Consider the following 25,217-nt stretch of genomic DNA (forward strand, 5'->3'; position numbering starts at 1 on the left):
AAAGCCCATTGAGTAAAATAACTATCTGTTTTGTAGAAACAGTAAGCACCTACAAGTGGATTCCAGGGGGAAAAAAAAAATAATCCAGTGCTTCAGGTCCAAAGTAACTTTCCCAAGCTTGAATGCACAGGTTCCCAAAACAAAGGAACTAAAAAAAAATATAAGCACTTCATCTTTGCACTGAGCTTTGTCCACCTCCAGATTTGCCATCTACAGAGTGAAAACAGAACCTATCATCTCATTTCCCAAGGGCACTACGGAACTAATTTCTGTGAAGTGGTCAGAGTGATAAACTCCACTGAGGGGTCTACCAGAGAGCCGTTTCAGAAGTACTGTGGACACAGAGAACAGTGCATATGAGACAAGGCATAGTGCCCCGCCAGGACAAATGAGACTCAAATTCTAAATAGCTGCTCGTGTACTGTTATCCATTCCAAGCACTGAAATACAACCACTGTTAAAACAATTATGCCATCTTGTACAGCACCGCACACATGCAAGGACTAAGTTAAGCTTGTAGCAGATATTTCCATCCTAGGGAACAACACTTACTCTTAAAAAAGTTGATGCTCGTGTGAACTAAAAGGTCAGTGCAAGCTTCTGTACATAAAAGTTCATTGTCCAGGCACTGTATCACTTCAGCATGGTTCTCAATGCATTACCATGGACGATATTTCCAGCATTTGAGATTTGCCCAAAATATCAATTGTGGAGAACTACTTAAAATTCCAGACATAGGGTATTTTATCTTTATTCCTACATGCAATATGTGGCAACCCAGCACCTTACAGCAAGACTGTACCACTTATCGGTACAAAGAACAATTCCTGGAATTGTAAAAATTGCACACACAAGGTATTGGCTGTCCTGAGCAGCTACACTCACTGATACACAAAGAGAAAAGGTACCAGACTTGTTTTTTTTTTAATGCAGTAAGGCTACTCAAAAAGTAGAAGGCTAACTACAATGTGAGTAATTTACATTGTAGCACATCTGCATATTTCCTGCACATATAAGCAGCTTATATAAAAAGCTTTCTTGAATTATTTTTAAAGGCCAAGTTACACTTCAAAAAGCATATTAACCTTATCCAAGCAGAAAGTCAGCCAACTCTAAGAGTTCATACTTGGTAATTCTAAAGACCAGAACACACACTAAGTAATCAGAAACCAGAAAATTTTGTTTCTGCACTTATTTTTTTCAAGAAAGATGTATTTTCATACCTCCATAATGATCACAGCCCCCACCAGCATCGAATACACATCATATTGTGCTACTTGTTTGCTTAGTGAAGAACTCAGAGTCTTCAACGCCTCCAAATATTGCTTCAGAACCTTTTTGCCAAAATTTAAGAGTATTTCTGAATTATTCCCCTCTAAATACAGTTTGATCCAATTACCATGGGACTTTTCTGCTATCTTAAAATGTTCATATCCAGGATCTAAGGAGAAGGAAAAAAAAAAAAAAAAAAAAAATATATATATATATAAAAGACAATCCATGAACAAAGGACAATTAACTGAAGATGACAACATATTTTTATATTTGCTTATACAGTAGAAAAAAAATGCTATAGGGGTTGAAACTTTTTTCACACCTAGAAAGTTACTTTATCTTCCTGTAGCAAGCCCATAATAAGCCAGTTACTCAGAATAAACACAATCCCTAACCTGATAATATGCCAAGACCTCTAAAAGTGACAAGCATGTTTTACGTAATTTACTCTTAAAAAGGTTTCCATGACAAACTCATCCAAGTGCTTTAAATCCTAAAAAAAGTAATGTTTTCCACTGAAGCCATTCATTATTCTGGCCATACTTTATACACCAAATGGGAACTGATCAAATAAATTATCTCAGCAGGAAACATCAAAAGGACACACATATCATATTAGGCACCTTGATTTTGCTTCAAAGCTTATCCGTCAGATGGTAACACAACATCAAACATACAGGATGTGAGATTTTGAAGTAGTAATGGAAAAGTTAATAGCTGAAGTTCACCATTTGGCTTCAGACATTTGGACTATGAAGTTGGTGCAAAGCAATCCTCAGCAGTGAAACTGAGTAATTCTGCTAAAAAGATGGCCCATAGTCTAACAAAAGAGAAAACCTGATGATGCCATCAACCTATGGAAGCAAGATTCTTGTGGCAGAAGGTGATTTCATGATGGTTTATCTACATCTAAAAAAACTCTGAAGAAAAATGAACAAAAAACAAAACAAAACCAAACAATTAATTAATTAGAGTTCAGGGAAAAAAAAAAAAAAAAAACACAACCTCCAGGATACAAATCCGTTATCTTTATCTGAGTAATATTTTCTTGGAGAAACTTGATAGAGTTTTTTATTTTATTTAATTTGATTAAGACTGTGATTAAGTCTTCTGATAAATCTATGTGTAAACAGGACCCTGGATTGACACTGACAACCCATATGAAGACCATGGTCTGCCTTCAGAACTGATGATGAGGTCAAGAGTAGCACTAGACCACATCCTTGAAGGAAGTAATTGTAAACAAACCTTTGAATTCTGTTGGTTCAGGTTTTAATGTGATCATAGGCACAGATACATTACAGTTTCTAGTCCATCTCTCTTAAACTGTATAAACACATCTGCATTACTCTGTTATCATTGAATTTATTTTAAAAGCTCGAGTTAAGATGACAGAAGACACAAGAAAGAAGTGAACAGTCAAGCTCTACGTTTTAGAAGTCCTTTGCAAGTGGAGCAGCAGTAGCTTTTCTCCTACAAGCCTTTCCTCTCACTGGTTATCCCACAGAATCCAGAACACCACCTGTTCTGGTTTCTACACATCAAATGGCAGGTGTGGAGAGACAATGATTCAAGTTGATTCAAAGGATACAGGAAAACACTGTGTTATTTTATTCTCCCATCAACTACTACAGATTTTCATTATCAACTTTCCCATGACTAAACATTTATACAAAAGGCTGCAGCACAAGCTGAGTCTTGATAGGCTTTCTTCTTCTCAGAAGAATGTATTCAGCAAAGACAATAACCAGATTCTGCAGGCGAAAACAGAAGAGCATAATTTTGTTCACACATAGAAAAAAATTTAAGCACTCATAAAGGTAAAAAAAAATAATTTTGGCAGAAATGGTTTTAATTTTATGATGGGTCCTACATGCACCTGAGGAGCATTCTATTCAATTCATGTAAATTTAATTTCAAAAGCATTTATTTAAAATGGAACATTTAGGTCAGCTTCTGTGTTTCATTGTACACGTGGAAAACGGTGGTGTTCCTGAAAGCGCTTAAGGCATGTTTCAGTCGACAACACAAGGAAAGCAAGAGCATAACTTGTATCTCACTGGACATTATGCTATATGTGAACATTCACATATATCTGCATTTTTTGCAAGATCACTTCACATTAATAATCTTTGATATTTCCCTGTGATTTCACTTGCCAGTTAATGACTACTTAGGGCCAAACAGGCCAATTTGGAAATTTTTATGTAACAAGCCTGTCACTACCTTCCCATCTTCCAGTCCTTAACTTCTCGGCTAAAAGTAGGGCAAAACATTTGCTGTACAGTTTCAGACAAGGGTTAAAGTAATGACTGAAGTAAGTCTGGTATCACAAAGACTAAAATTACAGCTAATTCTTACTCCTAGTATCACAGTATGTTAGGGATTGGAAGGGACCTCAAAAGATCATCTAGTCCAATCCCCCTGCTGGAGCAGGAACGCCTAGGTGAGGTCGCACAGGAACATGTCCAGGCGGGTTTTGAATGTCTCCAGAGAAGGAGACTCCACAACCTCCCTGGGCAGCCTGTTCCAGTGCTCTGTCACCCTCACTGAGAAGAAGTTTCTTCTCAAATTTAAGTGGAACCTCTTGTGTTCCAGCTTGATCTCATTACCCCTTGTCCTATCATTGTTTGCCACGGAGAAGAGCCTGGCTCCATCCTCGTGGTACTCACCCTTTATATATTTATAAACATTAACGAGGTCCCCCCTTAGTCTCCTCTTCTCCAAACTAAAGAGACCCAGCTCCCTCAGCCTTTCTTCATAAGGGAGGTGCTCCACTCCCTTAATCATCTTCGTTGCCCTACACTGGACCCTCTCCAGCAGTTCCCTGTCCTTCTGGAACCGAGGGGCCCAGAACTGGACACAATACTCCAGATGTGGTCTCACCAGGGTGGAGTAGAGGGGAAGGAGGACCTCTCTCGATCTACTAACCACCCCCCTTCTAATACACCCCAGGATGCCATTGGCCTTCCTGGCCACAAGGGCACAGTGCTGGCTCATGGTCATCCTGTTGTCCTCCCCCAGGTCCCTTTCGCCTACACTGCTCTCTAATATGTAATTTCCCAACCTATACTAGAACCTGGGGTTGTTCCTACCCAGATGCAGGACTCTACACTTTCCCTTGTTAAATTTCATTTGGTTATTCCCCACCCAACTCTCCAGCCTGTCCAGGTCCCGCTGGATGGCAGCACAGCCTTCTGGCGTGTCAGCCACTCCTCCCAGCTTAGTGTCATCAGCAAACTTGCTGATAGTACACTCTATTCCCTCGTCTAAATCGTTAATGAATATATTGAATAATATTGGCCCCAGTACTGACCCCTGAGGCACTCCACTAGATACTGGCCTCCAACTAGACTCCGCACCATTGACTACCACTCTCTGGCTTCTCTCCTTAAGCCAGTTTGCAACCCACCTCACTACACTATTGTCGAGACCACACCTCCTCAACTTAGCTGTGAGGATGCTGTGGGAGACTGTGTCAAAGGCTTTACTGAAGTCAAGGTAGACCACATCCACCACTCTGCCATCATCCATCCACCTTGATAAAGCCATGCTGACTGCTCCTAATAACCCTCTTATCCTTGATATGCCTTGCGATGGCACCAAGGACAAGCTGTTCCATTACTTTCCCAGGGACAGAGGTAAGGCTGACCGGTCTATAATGACCCGGGTCCTCCTTCTTGCCCTTTTTGAAGACTGGAGTGACATTTGCTTTCCTCCAATCCTCGGGCACCTCCCCCGTTTCCTAAGACTTGGCAAAGATGATGGAGAGCGGTCCAGCAATGACTTCAGCCAGCTCCCTCAGCACCCGCAGATGCATCCCATCTGGACCCATGGATTTATGGATGTCCAGACTATTTAATTGCTCCCTTACCCAGTCCTCATCGACTAAAGCAAACTCCTCCATTGACCTGGCTTCATCTGGGGTCTCAGGGGTACAGGGCTCCCCAGGACAACCTCCAGCAGAGTAGACAGAGACAAAGAAGGCATTCAGTAATTCTGCCTTCTCTGTATCTTCTGTCACCAGGGCATCCACCCATTCATCAGTGGGCCTACATTGCCTCTGGTATTAGTTTTATCTGCTATGTATTTGAAAAAGTTCTTTTTGCAGTCCTTGACCCCTCTCGCCAGCTGTAATTCTAAGGAGGCCTTGGCTATCCTAGCTGCCTTCCTACATCCTCTAACAGCAGCCTTATATTCCTCCCAAGTGGCCAGCCCCTGCTTCCACGATCTGTAAACTCTCCTCTTCTGCTTGAGCATACCCAACAGATCCCTATTCAACCACACAGGCCTCCTGGCTCCCTTCCTTGACTTTCTTCGTGTGGGGATGCTCTGATCCTGAGCGTGGAAGAAGCAATCTCTGAATGCAATCCAGCTATCTTGGGCCCCTTTTCCTTCAAGCACTCTTGCCCATGGGATTTCCCCCAGCAATTGCTTGAAAAGGCCAAAGTTAGCCCTGCTAAAGTCCAGGGTTGCAATTCTACTTGCTATTCTGTTCCTGCCACACAAGATGCTGAACTCCACCATCTCGTGGTCACTGCAACCCAGGCAGCCCTCAACCTTTACTGCTTCGACCAGACCCTCCTTGTTAGTGAGGATGAGATCCAGCAGTGCACCTCTCCTAGTTGGCTCCTCCACCATCTGCATGAGGAGGTTATCATCAATGCACTGGAGGAACCTCCTGGACTGTGGCTGGCTGGCTGAATGGTCCTTCCAGCAAACATCAGGGAAGTTAAAATCCCCCACAACAACCAGGGCCTGTGACTGTGAGGGCACTCTCAACTGCCCATAGAAGGCCTCATCAACTTCCCCAGCCTGATCTGGTGGCCTGTAACAGACGCCCACATCAGGAGTGTATCAGACTTGGAAAAAAAACCCAGTATGTTCTTTGTTAAGCCTTTTCAGCAAAAGGACATTATTAAATCCAGAAACATTTTTAATTTTATTTCAAGTGAATGAAAACAAATGAAATATTTCTATTCACAATTCTGGTACAGTTACGAAAGAATTGTGCATACTATTTGTAAGTTTCTTATCACTACAAGACACACTGTCATCTACTAGAGGCTGAATTCAAAGTGAAAATTTTAGAAGGCAATGTCTAACTCAGAATGTCCAGTCTGGTCTTCCAGGACTTCTAACAGACTCCAAAGCATGCTAATCCTCCTATGCAGGAGGCTTGCAGGTATCTGCTAGAAATTACAATGCAGCCAGAAGCAAACACTTGTATAGCAAGATAGCTGCCAGTGTGCATGGAGACTTTCATTTCCCTGCCATAGTTCTTTGAACAGTGAATTCCCTAGAAAGCTCCTTCTCCAGTAATTTGAAATAAGAGTTAAATATTCGTACTTTTGAGGAAATCCAGAAAGGACCACTTAAAATGAGCTTTAATCAAACTAAGATTTGACGTGTCACTATTTTATTAAACAGAACAGTTAAAAGAGCTCAAGTTGTATTTTGAAATCTAAATAAATTCTCTCCCTCCTTCTCCTCCTGTTCTGCTTCCTTTTCATGCTTTTTGCCCAGTCTCCCTTTTTATTCCTTTTAGCATTTGTATTTAAATCTCATCTACCTCTTTCTACACTACTGCCCATCAAACCCGTTCTCTCCATGTTGTCAAAGATGACTTTTAGTCAAACCCACATTTATCTCTTTGATACACATTAAGTGAATGATTTCAAGATCCTGCAGAAAGGAATAAAGGACCACAGGTCAATGTCACATTTACATGTAGTAACTATAAAATGAGAAGGGTCATAGACCCTGGGTTGCTGGAGAAGCATTTTGGCAACTGGTGGGTAACAACTCCAAGTCCCCCTTGCATGGATACTCACAAGACAAGTTAAACTTGAGGCAAAATCCAAAGTGAGTTTGCCGAGTTACAGATTCCCCAAAGCCCTGGTGATGGTTTACTTGCATATTACATTAGCAACTTTGCTTCAGCCTCCCTCCAACATTACCACAAGCAAATGGCTATGCTTTCCAAGCATCTGTTTGATAAAAATTTCACTCAGTTCCAGTCACGGTAAGCAAACACCACCCCCCTACACACACATATATATAAGAAATGGATAATGTAAAAGTGACTTTTCCAGTTTCAATATATAAATCTCCCAGTAACAATCAATTTATTTCAGTCAACACATGCATCTAATACAAGTTCAGGATTAGTTCCAAATGGAAAAGTGGATACTTTTTAATAACAACATCCATCCTGCTCTCAGGTGTGACTCTTCGTTCCACTGTGAAGTGTCTTCCAAAGAAACAATCCTAGTTCATCATTCGGATGCATGTTCGGAACATGAGGGAAGCATTACTAGATACCTACAGCTGCCCACCTTACACTGAGGTATGAACTTGCACAGACAACCAAACTGTGTTTCTCGATATGTCTCCTTTCAGCTTGTTCATTTTTGTCAGCTGTTTTTATTCTCCTTTTCCAGACTTTTTTTTAAGCTGCATGTGCCCTCTCTATCAAAAGAAAGCCTTAACGCCTCATGTTAGCATTTACTAGCATGACATTTTTAAAATAATGAAGCCCTTAGTCAAGCTTCAAGTTTCTCATCAAAAATTTAATGTACCTGAAGATAGATTTAACCTTGACAATTCCTTTGTGCCTCAATAAATCAAAACCCAAGTCCCATGAATTGTTTTTCCACCTCCTGGCTTGAAAATGCACATTTGTATGAACAAATATTGGGGGGAGGGGGGAAATTAAAATGTTACTCAGCTGTCTCCATTCTGCTGTTTATTAACAGATACACTTAAAAACACTTGAAGACAAATACATTTTTGTGTACTGTGCCAGTTTGTTCTTAACATCAAAGTGGCTGAATCTAGGGAACTCCATGGCTTCTTCATGAAACAACATGTAAAGGTCATTCTGCCTTCCTATCTGACTTGTGACTCATCTCAATTGACAGCTGACTTTTTGCATTAAAAAGTAAATGAACACTGCACCAAAAATGAATGTATACATTATGCTATAGTTTACAATGAGTACATCTTTTCTTATGATGACTCAGCCATGGCATTCAAGGTAGTAATAAGTGGTGCCCTATCTCTGTGCTGCAAATTACAATACTCTCTGCAGGAATTCCGTGTTTTCCCCTTCAGAAGAATCTACTCTTTTTGAGCTGAAGAGCTGAAAATAATATTTTTAAAAAAAACAGCAAGACTTAGGCTATCCCTTTAAGTATCTTTCACTTTAAACAGAAGCTCATAGCTGTTTCTTTTAGCACTCAATTGAAAAGTGATGATCCACCACATGTTCCTAGCTGAGAATCTGCTTTGGAAAGCTCGAACCTGCAGCAACAAATGCAAGTAAGATATCTAATTGGGTTATCTTCTGGGGTTTCTTTCCTTCAAAAAAACTTGGCAGCATACCTTGTCTGTGGAATTCAGAAATGGTATGGCCTAGGACTTGTCAGCACAACTCTGATGAGTACCCAGATGGTTCACAAAAAAAAAACAAAGGCTCAGAGCAGCACGAGCTACAGAAGATTGCTCAGAACTGTGTCCACTCAGGTCTTGAACATCTCCAGGTATGGAGACTTCACAGCTTCTCTGGGCAACTTGCGTGTTTGACAACCCTTACCTAAAAGTTTTATCTCACACAAAATTTATGCCACTGCCTCTCATCTATTCATCGGGCACCACCAAGTAGCCCTGTTTTTTATTTTTACCATCTCCTTTATCTCCTTCCATCACACATGACCTACATTGATAAGATCACTGCTGAGTCTCCTCCTATCTAAGCTGAACAGCTCTAGCACCCTCAGCACCTCCTTGCACGACAGATGTTCCAATCTCTTTATCACCTCTATGGCCTCTTACTGCACTCACTACATTATATCCATGCCTTTCTTCTACTGGGGAGCCCAGAACTGGACCCAGGACACCAGATATGGTCTCACCACAACAGAGAAAAGAGGAAGGAGTCACCTGCTGATGACTGTCCTCCTAATACAGCCTCAGATACTGTTGGCCTTCCTTCCACAAGGTCCCCAAGGACCCCTTGTCCTTCTCCACCAAGCTGTTTTCCAGCAGTCAGTACCCAATCTGTGATGGTGCATGGGATTACTTCTTTCCGGGTGTAGAATTTGGCATTTCCTTTTGCTGAATCTTAAAGAGTCTCGTTAGTCCATTTCCTCAGCCTCTTGACGTGTCTCTGAATGGCAGCACACCCACCTACTCCATCAACCACTCCTCTCAGTTCCACATTGTGTGCAGACTTGCTGAGGAGGCACTCTGTCCCACCATCAAGGTCATTAATGAAGATGTATAACAGTATTGGCCTGTATCAAGCCCTGGAGTTGATTGCCGGTGACTGGCCTCCAGGTGGACTTTGTGCTGCTGATCCACAACTATGTGAGCTCAGCAGCTGAGCCACTTTTCGGTTCACTTCACTGTCCAGTTATCTAGCCTGAACTGCAACAGGATGGTTGAAGCACCACATGAGCACCACAGATGGTGAACATAGTAGATCTTCAGGCTTGAGGAAGCCCTAATTCTTTCCAATCCTACTGTCTTGTAGCATACAGCCATAACAATACCACCCATGTTGGTCTGTCCACTAATTCTGACCCAGAAGTTCTCAGCTTCAATGGTGACACCCATTCCCAGGCAGAGCTGCATGCACTGCCACTGCTCTCTCACATGAACAGGAACTCTCCCTCCTTACCTTCCCAGTTTACAATCACAGAGTCACAGAATGGTTCGGGTTGGAAGGGAAGGTACCTTTAAAGATCATGTAGTCCATTCCCACTGTCACGGGCAGGGACACCTTTCACCACTCGTTACTGGCTTCCACTTGGAGATTGAGCCACTGACTGTAACTTTATGGACATAGCCAATTACTTTATCATCTAAGAGTCCATTTATCAAACCTGCAATATGGCAGCAAGAATGATGGGGAAGGCCACATCAAAAGCCTTACAGAAGTCTAGACGGATGATGTCCACAGCTTTTCTCTTGTCCACTGATGTTACTTCATCACAGAAGACCACTAGATTAGTCAGGCACAATTTGCCCTTGGTGAAGTAATGCCGGCCTTCTCTTTTCACCTCCCTGTCTTTCCTGTGTTTTGACATGTCTTCCAGAAGAACCTGTTCCGTGATCTTACCAGGCACAGAGGCGAAGCTGACTAGTCACTTGTTGCCAGGGTCCTTCTTTTTGCCCTTTTAAAAATGGGTATACCTCTTGAAGATGATTCTCATTACCGAATATAATGAATTCTCTGCAAGTTAATTCCTTTCCCATAGGAATCACCACAGATCTGCATATTTGTGTATGTGTCTAGAGTGGGATAGGTAGGATGGTATTTATCTTCACTTAGAAGTCACCCAAAATAATGGGCTATTCATGCATGCTTTTAAATACATGCAGCATTACTTACTGAGTTTGTGACGTTTTCTTTAATATTTCTAGGGCCTGAAGTATCCACATAATTCCAACAACACTCAGCGAACAGCACATCTCTTTTCCCAGCCATTCTTAATAGTCCTGACCAAAGCGTTGAGCTACAGCCTTGCATATCTAGGATACTCAAAAAAAAAAAAAAACAAACACAAAACACAAGACCCTCTAAGAAGTTTACAGCAACGGGGAGAATTCACCTTCAGACTCTCCAAAAAAAGCTACTATGACATGGATCTAGTTCCATGTTACTGAGGCTCTCCATTACTGAAAGGAGAGAAGCTCATCAATGGATACTTCGCCACCCAACCCATTTCCAGTAGGGTAGAACCTCTAATAGCAGTTTGCAGACACAAACAAGTAGCATAAAGATTTCTCACATTTCTATGCTCCGCAATTTTGATTTTATTTCTCAGATGAAAGCTAAAAGTTGAAAGTAAGCTGTTCCTGGACAAAAATAAAATGAAAGTGAAGACAGAAACCAGAAGCTGGTAGAAACTTCAGTCTGTTTCACCAGTGCTTGCAGAAATATTATCAGATGGAGCATTGTGTTGGAATTTTCAGTAACACAGTGATATCCTGAACTCTACCAACAGGGCAAGTTTCCTCACTTGACACAAATGGGTTAAGTGAGGAAATCTGTGCAGAGAAAAAAAAAAAAAAAAAAAAAAATCAGAATAGATGGAGCATGGGTCCTGCTATTGACATGTTGCTACCATAGGTGGCATTTGTTTTGTTACACTCCTGGACACGGTTTAATTATGATTAGAAGCTGTGATGTTGAAAGATAATTAATTTTTGACCTATAATGATTATCCCGATAAACTTCATGTTGTTATCCAGTTTAATTATTCCTATTTGTAACATAGCTCTGCATTCTCACCCCATTGTTTTAACGACTCAACAAATTATAAGTCAATTGGCAAGGACTTCAAGCCTCACAGTCACTTTAAGACAAAAACATCTTCTAATGTCCACAGTAAAATATTCTCCATCCTCTGACTCAATTTTTCTCACATAATTATCATATTAACTTGGTTACTTGTATTGCCTTCCTAATGAAATACTACATTTTGCTAGTCACATATGTGAATTTTAAGAAGCAACTTAGCAGTTCTCTAGGTTCTCACTCCAAGTAAATTCGTACATAAGAACAAATAAAAAGTTAACTTACCATACACTATTTCCCAGCTTTAATTGAAGCATCTTTTTATTTAAACTAGAAAATTCAGTCCATTGTGCTACTCCTCCAAATAGCTCAGAATCAGCACCCTATATAGGATACTTAACAAACAGCAGATATAAAACCACTACACTGGCAGTTTTACTTCAATCTTACTCTTTCATCATTATTTCTACCCTTTTGCCTACCAGGATCAGTACAGGTCATTAAAAAAAACTTTATTCAGAGGTAGTGTGCCAGAGTAGGTTACAGTAAGACTGTGCTCAGCATAATTTCTCTGAACATTGCTCTCAACTGAATGTGTAGTGCCATGCTATACTCTTGAACCTAAAAGCCCAAACTGTGTTATAAACAATCTCCTTTTGTGCATATGACTTTTTTTTAGCTGATTTACCTTTTTCATACGCAGGTGTATTCTCTTGCAGCAGTCTGCTAAGCTGGAACCCATTCAAGTGTACAAAACGTAGTTGTTCTCTCATTGTCTTGCCTCCCACAACTGGCCATATAAGTTTTCCAACACTGTTTCTTGGAATTGGTAGACCAAGACCTACTGCCAGTGTGCTAGCTAAATCAGTTTGTTGCACAAGTTCAGGTTGGGTCAGAGGATCTAAAATGAACAAAAAAAAATAAAAATAAAAATAAAAAAAAAAGATAAAGGAAAAAAAAAGTATTTTAATAACAGGCCCGTTATGTTTCACCAGAGACAGCTGGGATCTTGTTAGTTTCAAAATTTTTTCATTCGTGTTAGATCAGCTATTTGAAGTGATCTACAAAAAGCTAACTATCTTTTTTAACTGCTGTCATCTGCTGTTGTAAAACCAAAATTCATTCAACTCTCTGCAAGTATCACTCTTCATTGCTAGCAACCACTGTAAACACAACATGAATGCTGTACCAGTAAGAAAAAAGTCCAGGAGATCACCTTAATATCGATTTGCAGACTACATCCTAGGAGGGTTTGATAATTTTTGCATTAGAAAGAACAGAAAGCACTACAGTAGACTAACTGAATGGATGAAGAATGAGAATCTAAAACAATGCTGACAGCATTCTAGAAGCTTCTTGATAGACTAACAGCAGCTCAATATTTAATTAATATTAGGTTGCTAGGCAAACAGAATTAGACTTCAGGTTAAGAATGCTGAATGCCGAAATCCATGGCTCCATGCAGGCAAACCCAGTGATTTTTATAGGCTTCTATACAGAATCCTATCACCTTACTGCAGTTATCAGGACTAGCCTTCAGTCCCACAGACTTCTACACATGAATAACTTCACTAACATAAGTAACCTTTTGTTTAAGATTGTCTTGTCAATTGTGTCTCTGTGTACTTTACTAGTTACATAACCATGTTTCTCAACTATGCTTTCACTTCATTCTCTTTGTAACTCCAGGCATTGAGTGTTTTGACTTAAGTACAGCACAGAAAGAATTCTACATACAGTCTTTATTACTCTCAAGGCTCCCTTTAAGAGCACTCGAACCTTTCTCATTTCTCATCTATGACTAATCCTGTACTTGTACAGAATGCCATGTATAATCCCCAAAGCCTCTTTGCATGAGTGTCTGTGTGTCAGCAGTTTTCAGATTTCATCTTCATATGCAGGTTCTTTACTGGTTAAAAAAAAGCCAAACTGCCAAATGCATTTGGCCAATCACGGGTGACACATCGCTGCAGAAGGCTACAAAAGTAATACTCTGACAGCATACTAATGCAAAAGCCCACATGATTACTATTTTGAGGTCTACCAAATTAACCACAGTACAGTAGAATCATAAGGAGCAGTCACGAAAATTCTGATTACTGTAGCATTGAGAAGCAAGCTGCGGAAATTTACATGGGCATGATTTTGTAATCATTACAAACTTGATCCCAAAACAGAGGTGAACAGAAATATGTATTTCACTGTATTATAAAAAGTGCACAGCCAGTTTAAACCTAACAGAAACTAATCCCAATGAACAAGCGATTGCATTTACAGAAGCTACATTTGTGTATCTCAGTTGTCAACACATACCAGCGAAATTCATAAAGCAAAAACTTACCTGAGAGCTTTGGTCAGCTCTTGACTTTGTTTTTATTTCTCAAGAGTTCAATGACTCATCAGTAATGCTTTCTATTGCAGCTGGATAACAGCTTTATAAAGAACAGATAGATAAATGTACTTCCACTGTGCTGCATGAGCCTCCAGCAAGATAAACAAGGCAAAGTTTCCCAAACAGGCTTTAAAACCAAGGAGATCAGATGGAAATGAGCAGGAAGCAGAATGAAAGGTAGAGGGAAGTACTATTTTGAAGAAAATACTCACACCTGGTATAACTACGTTTTACTGATTCACTCAGTCAAGTTTACTTAAGTAAGATTCTACAAATTAGACTAGATATTTCCTTCTTGCCTCTTACCTTAAGCTATATTACAGAATTAAAGAATGAGTTTCAGAAACAGATAATTTTAACCCACTTATGTGAGTTTAACAGCCTGGTCAATACAGTAAATATCATGTGTTCTTTCCTTAACGCTTAGCAAACAATACTCATGTTTTCACTACTGTCATCTCTCACTCTTTCACAAAAGCAATTCTTCCTTTCACCTGTCACTCTCAGCATGAAAAACTGTCATTCATTCCTTTATCCTGGCTGCCTGAGAGGGAAGAATGGAGGCCAGGGTAATATTCTGGCCAAGAAAGATAAAACTTAAAAATCACTTAAAAGAGGTTTTTACTTCTAATTCTATCAATTTACCAGTATTCCAGGATCGTCACATTAGATCTCATTAGCTCTCAACACTCAAATAGGACAGTGCTGCCGTAGGTTATAATGTGAGAAATACCCAGTACTCTCAGTGGTTACAAAGCTTATTCCATGACACAGATGCAAACTCTGGCTAAGAGTCCTAGGTCACACAGAATGGGCCTTGCCAGATATATGTTGATCAACCTGAAGCACTTTTCAGAAAGAATTCTAGTGCTAATATAAACTAGAGGTGGCAACATCTTCTAAAAAAAGTCGAGATTCTTTGATCCTTACCACTTCTCTTTTCAAAAGCAGAGCTGATAAACAGCAACGGTGTGCGTACTTCTCCTTCTGAAGAACCACCATGACTACCTGTTTCAGACATCCCATGATCCCCACAAACAACAAGCAAATTGGGCAGAGAAGCTTCTTCCTGCCAAGTCACAAAAATAAATTTAAGTTACCGTACAAACAAGATTCATATATATAGTGCTTCACGATCTTTATCACTTTTACATGTTAATATTTCCCAAAATAAATTTCATTTTTAAAAATTTTCTCACAACACCCATGGTAGCTTACAACAGATGTCTGCGATTAAGTGTAATACTCATTTTTAACAGTTAAGGCACACATACATATCTTACAGACTTGTCAGTATGTCACAAAAACCACAATAAAGCTTTTTAAAAAACACCATCATTTACAGAATCACAAAAAAAAAAATGACTGAAAGATTAAACAAAAGTCATCATACTGTGGGAAGAAAATCAGGAGTCCAGAAACAGCAGAATTAAAAGAGAACTACTCCCTCCTTCCACTTTTTCAGCTTGAGTTTTTAATATAATATAATGTAAATGCTAGATTATTAATATTGTAAATAGTAACATAATAGAAATTTAATACAAGAAGCTAATCGTATTTAGGCTCTAGTCTCCCAAGTGCTTTTGGGGTAGAAATCTGACATGACTGATGTCAAATTATATTTATTTTTCTGAAGAAAGAGAAACAGAAGCATAAGTGAGGCCTAACCAACAATTTTGAGCTAACAAAAACATCAAACAATAAATATTGTCATTCTATAACAAAGCATCTTTTTGTCATCTCTAGTTATTATTACTACCTGTTTAATCCAAAAGTAAAGTGCTTTTATAAGTTCTGTATTCTAAAACAGAGATAAGGGCTTGCATACAGTTGGCAAAAGCAAAACATACTAACAAACTGAAGCAAAACCACTGCAACATTCAGGAGATTATAACTGCCACAAGCAAGATTTAACTTCTCTTAGTACCCATTTGAAATCTTATGAAGAACAACTCTTAATTGCAGCTGCCAAAACCAAGAAAATAGCCTCAGACCACTTGGAACTAGGTCTTGGTATTTCAACATCCAGACTCTTTAGATATGTAACATCCTATATTTCCAAATCTAAAACCAGATTCAGACTGGGTAATTTATGTGCTACGTTTAGCACAAGAAAAATGCTGTTTACAACCACCATTTCCATTTTAATCTCTTCAATATTTAAGAAATAGGTATGCCTTCACAACTGCAGAAATCAGACCCATTAGCTATATGCACCCATTATTCCTTCTTCTGAATTTCATCACTAGGAAGCACAACAACCACCATTTTAGTACATGAGTGATAAGAGGATCTTGGTATGCATTCTTCTCCTCTTCCTGCACACCAAGGGGGAGTTTTTTTCCCCACAGCTGTTCAGTAGAGACTGTTAACAGTCAACCAGTAAATGCTTAAAAATGCTACACACTATACTATTAAGTGGGGAATGGCCAGGGAAGGAAAAGAACAGAAGAATACATGCTTTGGTCAAGGAATAAACAAGCTACCACCCACAAACGAGCAAGCATTTTAAAGTTAGTCCACAACTAACAGACATTTATCCAAAAAGGAGCTATATTACCTTGGAAATCAGAGAAATATGAATTTTCTTCAGGATGTTATCCATTTCACTAAGTTTTAGTCCCACTAATGGGCTGTTTGGCCCAGTCAGATGTCCAATATGGTCCAGCCCCAGGTAATGCAGTATAAGGAGATCCCAGTCTTCCCTCTTCAACACTCTATCCAAATGCCTGGTAACATTATTATCAACCTCACAAATACAAGGAAAACAATTGAAAGGTAAAAATTATTTCCCCCTTGTAAAAAGCATATAAAAATTAGATCACATTACCCATGAAAATTCTGTAGATGCTGATGAAAATTACAGTCACTTACAAGGTTAACAAGGAAAAAAAAAAATCAGAGCAATATGTCCAATGCCAGGCAATAAAAAAAAAATCTGTCTTACTAAACACATTCTTCACCACACTTCACTCTTTTCTGGTTGTGAAGCATCAAATTACATACAAACAAAGAAAATGGGTTGCCATGTTTCCACAGATAGTTTTAAAAACTCTTTCAATAAATTTTCAGTCACTTTCATGCTTCACGTTCCTGATTCACCACTTCACAAGAAGGAGGTACAGGGAAAAGCCTCTCTTTGGTGCTTGGAAGCACAGGGGAAAAAATCCGCTCTTGCTCTTTCAATTCAGTTTTTGCTACTGTGCAAACATGAAAAGATTGTGCTTGCGATGAGAAAAAGAACTGAAGACATAAGAAGACAAATTATTTGAAAAGTGCTACGTGGGGTCTACCTCATACTCACATGTTTTCCTCAGGTTGACAACCTATTTTTAGTTGCATGTATTCCTCCATGGATATTAAAAATCCTTACAAAATTTCATATGCAACACCACTTTATTGACTCTGGATATAACTACCGACAAAACTATAAAAAGCTTTCTGTTTAATGGACTATATTTAGAAAGCATAAAGACTGCATAAAGAGCTTAAGAGCCATATAATCGCAGACCCAGCAGCATGTTTGCATTTTTCCACTCCATGTTGAAGCTTCTGCAAGTCTTATTAGAGTAACTAATTAAGGTCTAACATGAACTGTAAGACACATATCTAACTTCCTTAAACATGGTAATAAAATAAGTCAGTAGCAGCAGGTCAATGGCCTGAGGTTTTACAAATTATCATGAAGGTTCCAATTATGAACCAAAATAGCTGAACAATTTACTTTTTTACTGTGCCCAGAATAAGAATTTTCACAATTTGTTTCGTTTACTTGCTACGCCCCCTCTTTGATAACATACTGAAACACTACTCATATTGCAACTACAAAAGCTATACAATACTATAAAAAGAATGCCTCTAAGTGACCAAGATTATACGTTAACGGGCCTTTTAAAGATGACATATACAAATACACATGTAGTAGCAAACTGCAAACATGGACAGTGGAATTTTTAAAGAAAGCAAGCAGTCTAACTTCCTACCGCAAGTTTTGTGAGAATATCGTATGTTTGGGAAAATTATACAGCAACACTCTGATACTGTATCACCCAAACACTTCCCGCAGCATGTCCATGAGGGAGACCGAAATGCTTAGCCCCACACTGCTAGTACTGAAAACATACATAAATCTAATTTCTATTAAAGTGCCAGAACAATTTTGGAACAGTTACAGTTTTACTCATTCATTCTTAAAAGTTGTCACTTTATGTTTGTACTAGGACTATATAAAGCTTCTCACCTCTGTAAAGTCTGACACAAAAAAGGATGTTGTTCCATCATATTCCACAAAATATTTTGGAAACAATTTAATCCAAGTATCATCACCGTAGAAGATTATTCTTTTCCCAGATGTTTTTGCCTGCCATATCAGATTGTCATCCAACAGAGCTGGAGAATTGAGGTTCATGATAACATCAATGAAACCAGGTATGCTACCTGTCATCAAAGCCTACAGAAAACAAGAAAAGAATGAAGATGTATTAACAGAAACCGAAAAGTTTCCAGCTACTCAGAAGACAGTATTTAACCTAAGAGAAAGCAATAAAGCAGAAGGCAGGGAAATTATACTTGCAATAAAAAACTTAATGAAGTAAAAGAACACATGAGCTGCCATGCAACATCATGTCACCTGCCACAACATAGTACTGGTTGATGCCAGAAAAAAATGCTTTACAGAAAGGTAATAACTGTATTTTCTTAACTGGTGGACAGTAAAATGACTTTGCATGCCAGTTGTCACTTCATTTATTGGTCATTAAATCACAAAAAGGATAGCTTAAAAGGCCTAAGTAAACTGACTTAACAATAAAAACGGAAGCACATTCAAAACAGTAATTAAGAATCTTTTGGAAAATGGACTGAAGTTCACCTATCAGGAGTTACCTGACTGCCTCACTCACTCGGCTTCTTCAATGAAAGAAATGTCACTCAGATCCACCACTGAGAAGCCTGGACAGCTAAGGATTTTTATGACACTGCCACAGTTCATCTTTCAGTTACCTGGAACTCAGCACGATTTTATTTTTAAGCTCTACAAAAACATCCCTATGAAAAAATAAATTTACACTACACTGGATTTCCCATCAGAAGTTATAAGAACACAGAGAAATACCAACAAAAATGTTCTTGGATAGAAGACAACTGAGAAATTTGACACCTGAGAGGTTAGTGCCTACCTGTGACTACACATGAAAAATTTATGTCAATCATTTAAGCCTCTGCTAGGACCTTAACTGCCTTTAACTGATTCTCACAGACCTTCCCACCACAAAGCTACCAAATAAAGAAACAAACCAAGGCAATTACTTGAGTAGAAGCTGTTACCTCCTCCTCTTACTCAGCCTCTCTACTCTCCTTCTATCCCCCAACCTGACCATTCCTGCAGGAAGCACCTCTGGGCCATGGCAAATCAGGACTCTGACACATGCCCTAATAGAGCTAAGTGAGTTTCAGCCACAAATTACAGTAACACAGCCAACCTCTGCTTTATGCCCACTCTAAGCATATTAAAAAATCCAGCCTTCAAAACTTTGTCAAATTAAACAACCTTAAGCAAAAAAAAAAAAAAAAAAAAATAAAAAATCCAAACCAAAACCACTTACCTTAATTCGAGGCATAGTCACAGTGGGTGGTTTTGCTTCAGCAATGAAACTGTAAGATGTCCCTTTTTCAACAGCTTGTGCTGTATATGGCATGAACTGTTTGCCTTTTGGTCCAAACAGAAAGTCATCTCTCAAAGAATCTATCAGCACAATGACAACTTTTTTGAAAAGTGGTGGTGGAATTTTGGTCCAGTTAGAAACCGTTCCTAAACATCAAAAAAAGGATGTATAAAAGTCATCCAAAAATGTTCACAGTGGCAAGACAGAACTTAAAGGACAACTTCACCACAGAAATGAATGCTTCAAACTTCTTTGCTAACTTCACATTCAGAAACAAAAAGTTTTAAACAATAGCAAACATGAAAAGTAATCAGAGGAAGCTGAATTTTCAGGTCATCCAGAACAAAGACTCAACAACAACAGCAAAATCAAATACTGCATCTAGGAAGGAAAACAAAATGTGAATCAAACGCAGGTTATGAAACTGGGAGAATCAAGAAAAAGCTATGGAATGGAGAATGTTCAAAGGAATAAAAAGAGATAGCTGCTACCTTCTCTATGGTTAATTCATTAATATATCAATATTAACATATTGATAAAATAGTTAAAATAGTAAAATATTAATGCATAATTATATATTAATATTATTGATTTATTAATGGTAAAGCTGAACTATATATCCAACAGGCAACTTGTGTTAGAAAACAGATGTAGCATTTACCTGTGCTAACACCCAATCTTGCACATCAGAATATATCTCAGGCAATGCCTCCCAACCAAATCCCCCCATAAGAGAATAGGAAAATTACAAAGAGACATGGAATTTCAGTGATATTTGAAGGGAAAAGTATCTGTGCGCACTTGCACCCTTCAAGGTAGAAGAATGTGTGTCAGAACAGTTCAGAAATGGCAGCTGCAGAGCCCAAATCGCAGTCCATAATCCCCTGGGGAACCATATATGAAGTTTGTGGACCATTTAAAAGAAGCTGTAGATGCTTCTCCTAACCTGACTCCAGAGGCAAAAGCTGCTGTGGCGAAAGATCTGGCCATGATGAATGCAAACACCCAATATCAACAGATATTAGCCAGCTTGGGAAAAACTGCTTCTCTGGCAGAGATGGTGGAAGCTTGTACACAGGTACTGATTATGCAACAGGAGGTAGAAAAGGCAAAAATACATGCTCAAGTCCATGCTGCAGCCTTGGCTGCAGCGCTTAAGCCTGCAATGAAAGGCCAAAGACCTTCTTCTCACCGCCTAGCATGTTTTACTTGCGGACAGACAGGACATCTTAAAAGAAACTGACCTCAGTACGCTTAGCAGCATTACAAAAATGGCATAACTGCCCAATTAATCTGGTAGCAGATTCTCTTTATGTTGTGGGAGTTGTACAAAGAATACATAGAGTGTTTTTGCAGCGAGTTTCCAATTCCTTGTTGTTTGAGGCATTATTAGATTTGTGGAACGTGTTAGATTATAGGACAGCGCCAGTATTTATAATGCATATAAAAAGCCATTCTAACCTACCAGGTGGTCTAGCTGAGGGAAACAACATTATAGACAAACTTGTGGCAGTGACAGAGGTATCTCCTTTTGAACAAGCCAGACAAGCTCACGAGTTCTTCCATCAATCCTCAGCATCACTCCGAAAACAGTTTGCACTTACCAAGGAACAAGCTTGATCCATGATTGCAGCTTGTCCTGATTGTGCCGGCGTAGTGCCTCTGCAACAAAAGGGAGTAAATCCTGGGGGTTTGCAGCCAGGTCAGATATGGGAAACTGATATTACTGAATTTGCACTGTTTGGCCGACAAAATACATTCACGTGTCCATAGATACCTGTTCAGGACTGCTGTGGGCTACAGCTTTGACCTCAGCAAACGCAAAAGCGGTAACGCGTCATTTATTACAAGCTTTTGCTGTCATGGGTGTTCCTACACAGATCAAAACAGATAATGGTCCCGCGTACCATTCTGATATGCTTGCAACCTTCCTCATCCAGTGGAAGGTACAACACCTGTTCGGAGTCCCTTGTAATTCTATCGGCCAGGCAATTATTGAGCGTGCATACTGCACCTTGAAATATCTTTTGTCTGTTTTGAAAAAACAAGGGGGAATTGGTGTGAGTCCAGAAGAGGTTTTGATGAAGGCATTGTATGTGCTGAACTGGCTTAACCCTAAAAGTGAGACTGAAATGGAACTTGTTGTTATGCACCATATCAAAAATGTCAAAGATTTTTCCGAAAATGTACCTAAGGTTAGTGTGTTTAATCCAACAACATAACAATGGGAAGGTCCTATGTCATTAATAACCTGGGGAAGGGGATATGCTTGTGTTTCTACAAGTAACCATAAAAAATTTGTGGATCCCAGCAAAGTGGGTAAGACTTTGGCTAGCTAACAAAGAAGAAACCGATTGCAATGATGACGACCCTTAACGTCATAGGTGTTATCACTTTTAGCAACAGATGTACACAGTGTTGAGAATACCACTTCGTAAAACAGAGCACCAATTAATTTTTTGTTATTGGCCATGGTCACAGTTATGAAGAGTTTGATTGTATGTGTTGTTTGAACTTAAAAGATAAAAAGATAAAAAATTTGCAGAACATTAATATAACAGAAGATATTGGGTTTTTTGGGTTGGATACCTTGTTTGATTAAAAGGAATATTGAAAACAGGTCTGTTCTTGCTAATTGTAATTGTATTAGCCTTAATGTTCTTACCCTGTATTTCGCACAGTCTTCAAAGCATGATACGGTGTATGTTAATATTATATTAAATAAAAGAGGGGGAGATGTAGTGCCATAGACCCCCCGCCACAGGGGGATGGAGTTATGGCCAGCCTGGCTGAGAGGTGAAGCCAGAGACGAAAGAAACTAAAGGAGTCCCATAAGAAGGTAACAATGAATGAGCAATCACCAGACATGCACTTCCAGGCTGCATGTACTGTCCATGTGCTCTATCATGTTATTGTATAGCACGTGTTACAACCAATCACATTGTTGCAAGGCATGTGGACAGGGCAGCTTTGGTATAAAGTTAGCCCGGTTCGACAATGAAGTGAACATCACACTGGTGTGTCAGGTTCCATCTCTCGCATGGAAAAGCAACACATGAGAAGTGCAAAGGAATTAGGAAACAATTACACACCATCTGAAAATATTTATTATAAGATAGCTAAAGCAACACATTGCACAACCCTTGGCATGTGGCATGCTTTTTTATGCCTGCTATTGTTATTTAGCAAACAGTTACTTTAAATGAAGCTGAACTTCTGCGCACAGTTAACAAAACCATAGGTTCTACCAAAACCTTCCCACAACAATGTACTGCAAGGATTCACTATTATACAAGCAACTACACATTTTTAACAGTCATCCCATAGGCAAGACAGCATGGATTCAATGGCAGTCAGGGCTAACTAAGTGAGACATCCAGGAAATGCAGAAGCACTGAAGAAATATTCCTTTCTTAACAGATCTAAAGTAGGCTGAAAGCCTTCTGTATCATGGTTTTGTAAGCAATTGCCTGCCTTTAGAGCTTATCATCCAGACCAAGAGATCACTCTGCCAGCAAATTGTAATCCAAGAACTACAGAAAGGACGTATACTTCCACTGTCACTCCATTTCTGCCTACCTATATCTAGGATAGCCCATGGCATGCCAAAATTTAAACCTTTTGTGAGCCCTGTGGAACACATTTATACTTTTAAACTGAAACCAGTCATTTCAAAAGCCAATTGCCTGGCACTTCCCTCTCAACCAGTCTCCCTCCATGTTAGTGTCCCGTTAACAATCACATGTGAATGCAACATTTCAGTCACAGCATCTTATCAAACACCTCTGACAGTCTTGGCAATCTCCCACTAAAAGGCAACCTGCCATTTGGAAGCATCAACTCAGGTCTGTTACCAGATTAGACTCTTTCAGTGTTGCTGCTTAACTGATAACAGCACAATACATTCTAAATCACAAAACCTTCACTTCCCTCCACTGTTTCCTACAATTTAAGTAAGCCTGTCCCAACATGCATAATGTCACACATTTCAAGAGACATAACAGTAACAAGCAGCTAAAGACCCAGTTTGGCAGTTACAGTCCTGTTCCACCAAGTTAACCATAAGTAGATGCCCAAAGCAAGAGCAAAAACTACTCAACTGAGCTGTTCACTGAATCAGAAGTTTCACCCCACAAGCTCCCTACTCTGGGGAAGAACACTTCCTCTACCTCACATCATTTTAATACAACTTGTGCTGATACATAGCTGTCTTATATGTCCAGTCACATCTTCTAACTACTCTGCATTAAAAACATATGTTAAAATTTTGGTTTCACACTTTCAGCTAAGGAATACAGCACGACCTGTAGAGGCCATGATTTCAGAGAAACAGTAACACAAAGTAATATTGTGCATTTTGCAATCTAACCAGACTGTGAAGGAAACCCTTATTACTACAGTTGCTTTTCTCACTCTGAAGCGTTAAAGTCTCCCTAAAGAGGCAGTAAGATATCCTTATGTCCCAGTGAGCATCCGAAACAATGTTTCTCAAGCACAACACAATCAGTAAGTTAACAAGAGAGGGTACAGGAAGTGGTATAACTGAAATGCCAATATTTAATGCAAACAAGTTAACATCAAAGAGTATGAGTATGATGGCTGCATCAGAGATACAGAAAGGGGAATAAAACGAAAAAAGCACAACCTCCCCGAACACAACAGTTGATGCTTAAGGCTTTTTGTGACCATGTGCAGATATTGCTGGCAGTGATTGATAACTACATGCAAAATTAGTTAAGTCCTAAACTATTTCGGAAACTGGTCTGGAAACACGACGGCGCCACACCAAAGAGTCCTGCAGCACAGAGGGGGCTCACAGCACGAGGCTCGCACCGGCTGCTCCTCCCTCTACAATCTCACAGCCCAAGAGACCTGACACAAACTGACGGCGGCAGACGGAACGGTGAGCGGCAAGACAGCGACCCCCGCCGCCCCGTCCCCCACCCGCCGGACCCGGCCGAAGAACAGCGGGGACGGCAAGGCCGGACCCGCGGCTACCGCCATAACCGCTGCCAGGGCTGCGGGAAGAGAAGAGGGGCGCGGTCGCCCTAGTGAAAAGGAGCCGCCGTGCGGGGCTGCGGGGGAGGGGTCCTGCCCTGCGGCCAGGGGAGGGGCGGGCTGCTCGGGTTACCTGGGCCGGACGGGGCTGGTTCGGCCGGAGGGTCCCCGCGGACTTCTCTGCGGGACAGGGACCTGACCGGCACCGGAAAGAAGCCGCGGAGGAACAGTGCGACCCCCAGGGCCTCCATGAGGAGGCAAGAGGAGGCGAACACGCCCGAGCGCAGCCGCATCCTCCACCGGCGCCACCGATCCCCAACACTCCCCGCTTCTCCCGTGGCGCTCCGCCCTTTCACGCTCACCCCACCCCTGTCCCCGTCGCTGACCAACCAGGAGCCATATTGCTTGTCCACTGAGCACTACTATTGGCTAGCTGCCAGCCAACCCCCTCCGTGAGAGGTGTGACCACAACACGGAAGCAGATCCCCTCACTCTCGCCAATGGGTGGTCAGAATGGGGGAGGAGCTGAGCTTCCCAGCAGCCCCGGCCGTGCCGCAAGGCCCAGCTAGGCCTGGCTAGAGGT

The 25,217-nt window shown here is 40.3% G+C and overlaps 1 protein-coding gene across 20 annotated transcripts in view; it reads right to left on the reverse strand.

Annotated features, from left to right (window-relative positions):
- PIGG (phosphatidylinositol glycan anchor biosynthesis class G (EMM blood group)) overlaps positions 1 to 25,001 on the reverse strand; it is a 245,345-nt gene extending 220,344 nt beyond the window's left edge. For 14 of the 20 annotated variants that reach the window (XR_010468873.1, XR_010468870.1, XR_010468868.1 and 11 more), the window contains exons 1-7: positions 24,768 to 25,001; positions 19,577 to 19,782; positions 18,214 to 18,423; positions 16,534 to 16,722; positions 14,904 to 15,042; positions 12,270 to 12,482; positions 1,224 to 1,441 (exon numbers count right to left, since the gene is read on the reverse strand). Coding sequence is in view for 6 of the 20 variants with exons in the window: in XM_065045595.1 (XP_064901667.1) it covers positions 1,224 to 1,441; positions 12,270 to 12,482; positions 14,904 to 15,042; positions 16,534 to 16,722; positions 18,214 to 18,423; positions 19,577 to 19,782; positions 24,768 to 24,927 (1,335 nt within the window). In the remaining 14 variants the exon portion in view is untranslated. Of the gene's footprint in view, positions 1 to 1,223; positions 1,442 to 2,267; positions 3,030 to 10,672; positions 10,821 to 12,269; positions 12,483 to 14,903; positions 15,043 to 16,533; positions 16,723 to 18,213; positions 18,424 to 19,576; positions 19,783 to 21,240; positions 21,299 to 24,767 lie in introns of those variants that run through there. The other 6 variants (XR_010468877.1, XR_010468876.1, XR_010468878.1 and 3 more) reach the window with 5 other exon arrangements.
- Between the last annotated feature and the right edge of the window lie 216 nt (positions 25,002 to 25,217).

Source organism: Columba livia, chromosome Z (assembly GCF_036013475.1).
Source record: "Columba livia isolate bColLiv1 breed racing homer chromosome Z, bColLiv1.pat.W.v2, whole genome shotgun sequence".
Taxonomy (NCBI): domain Eukaryota; kingdom Metazoa; phylum Chordata; class Aves; order Columbiformes; family Columbidae; genus Columba; species Columba livia.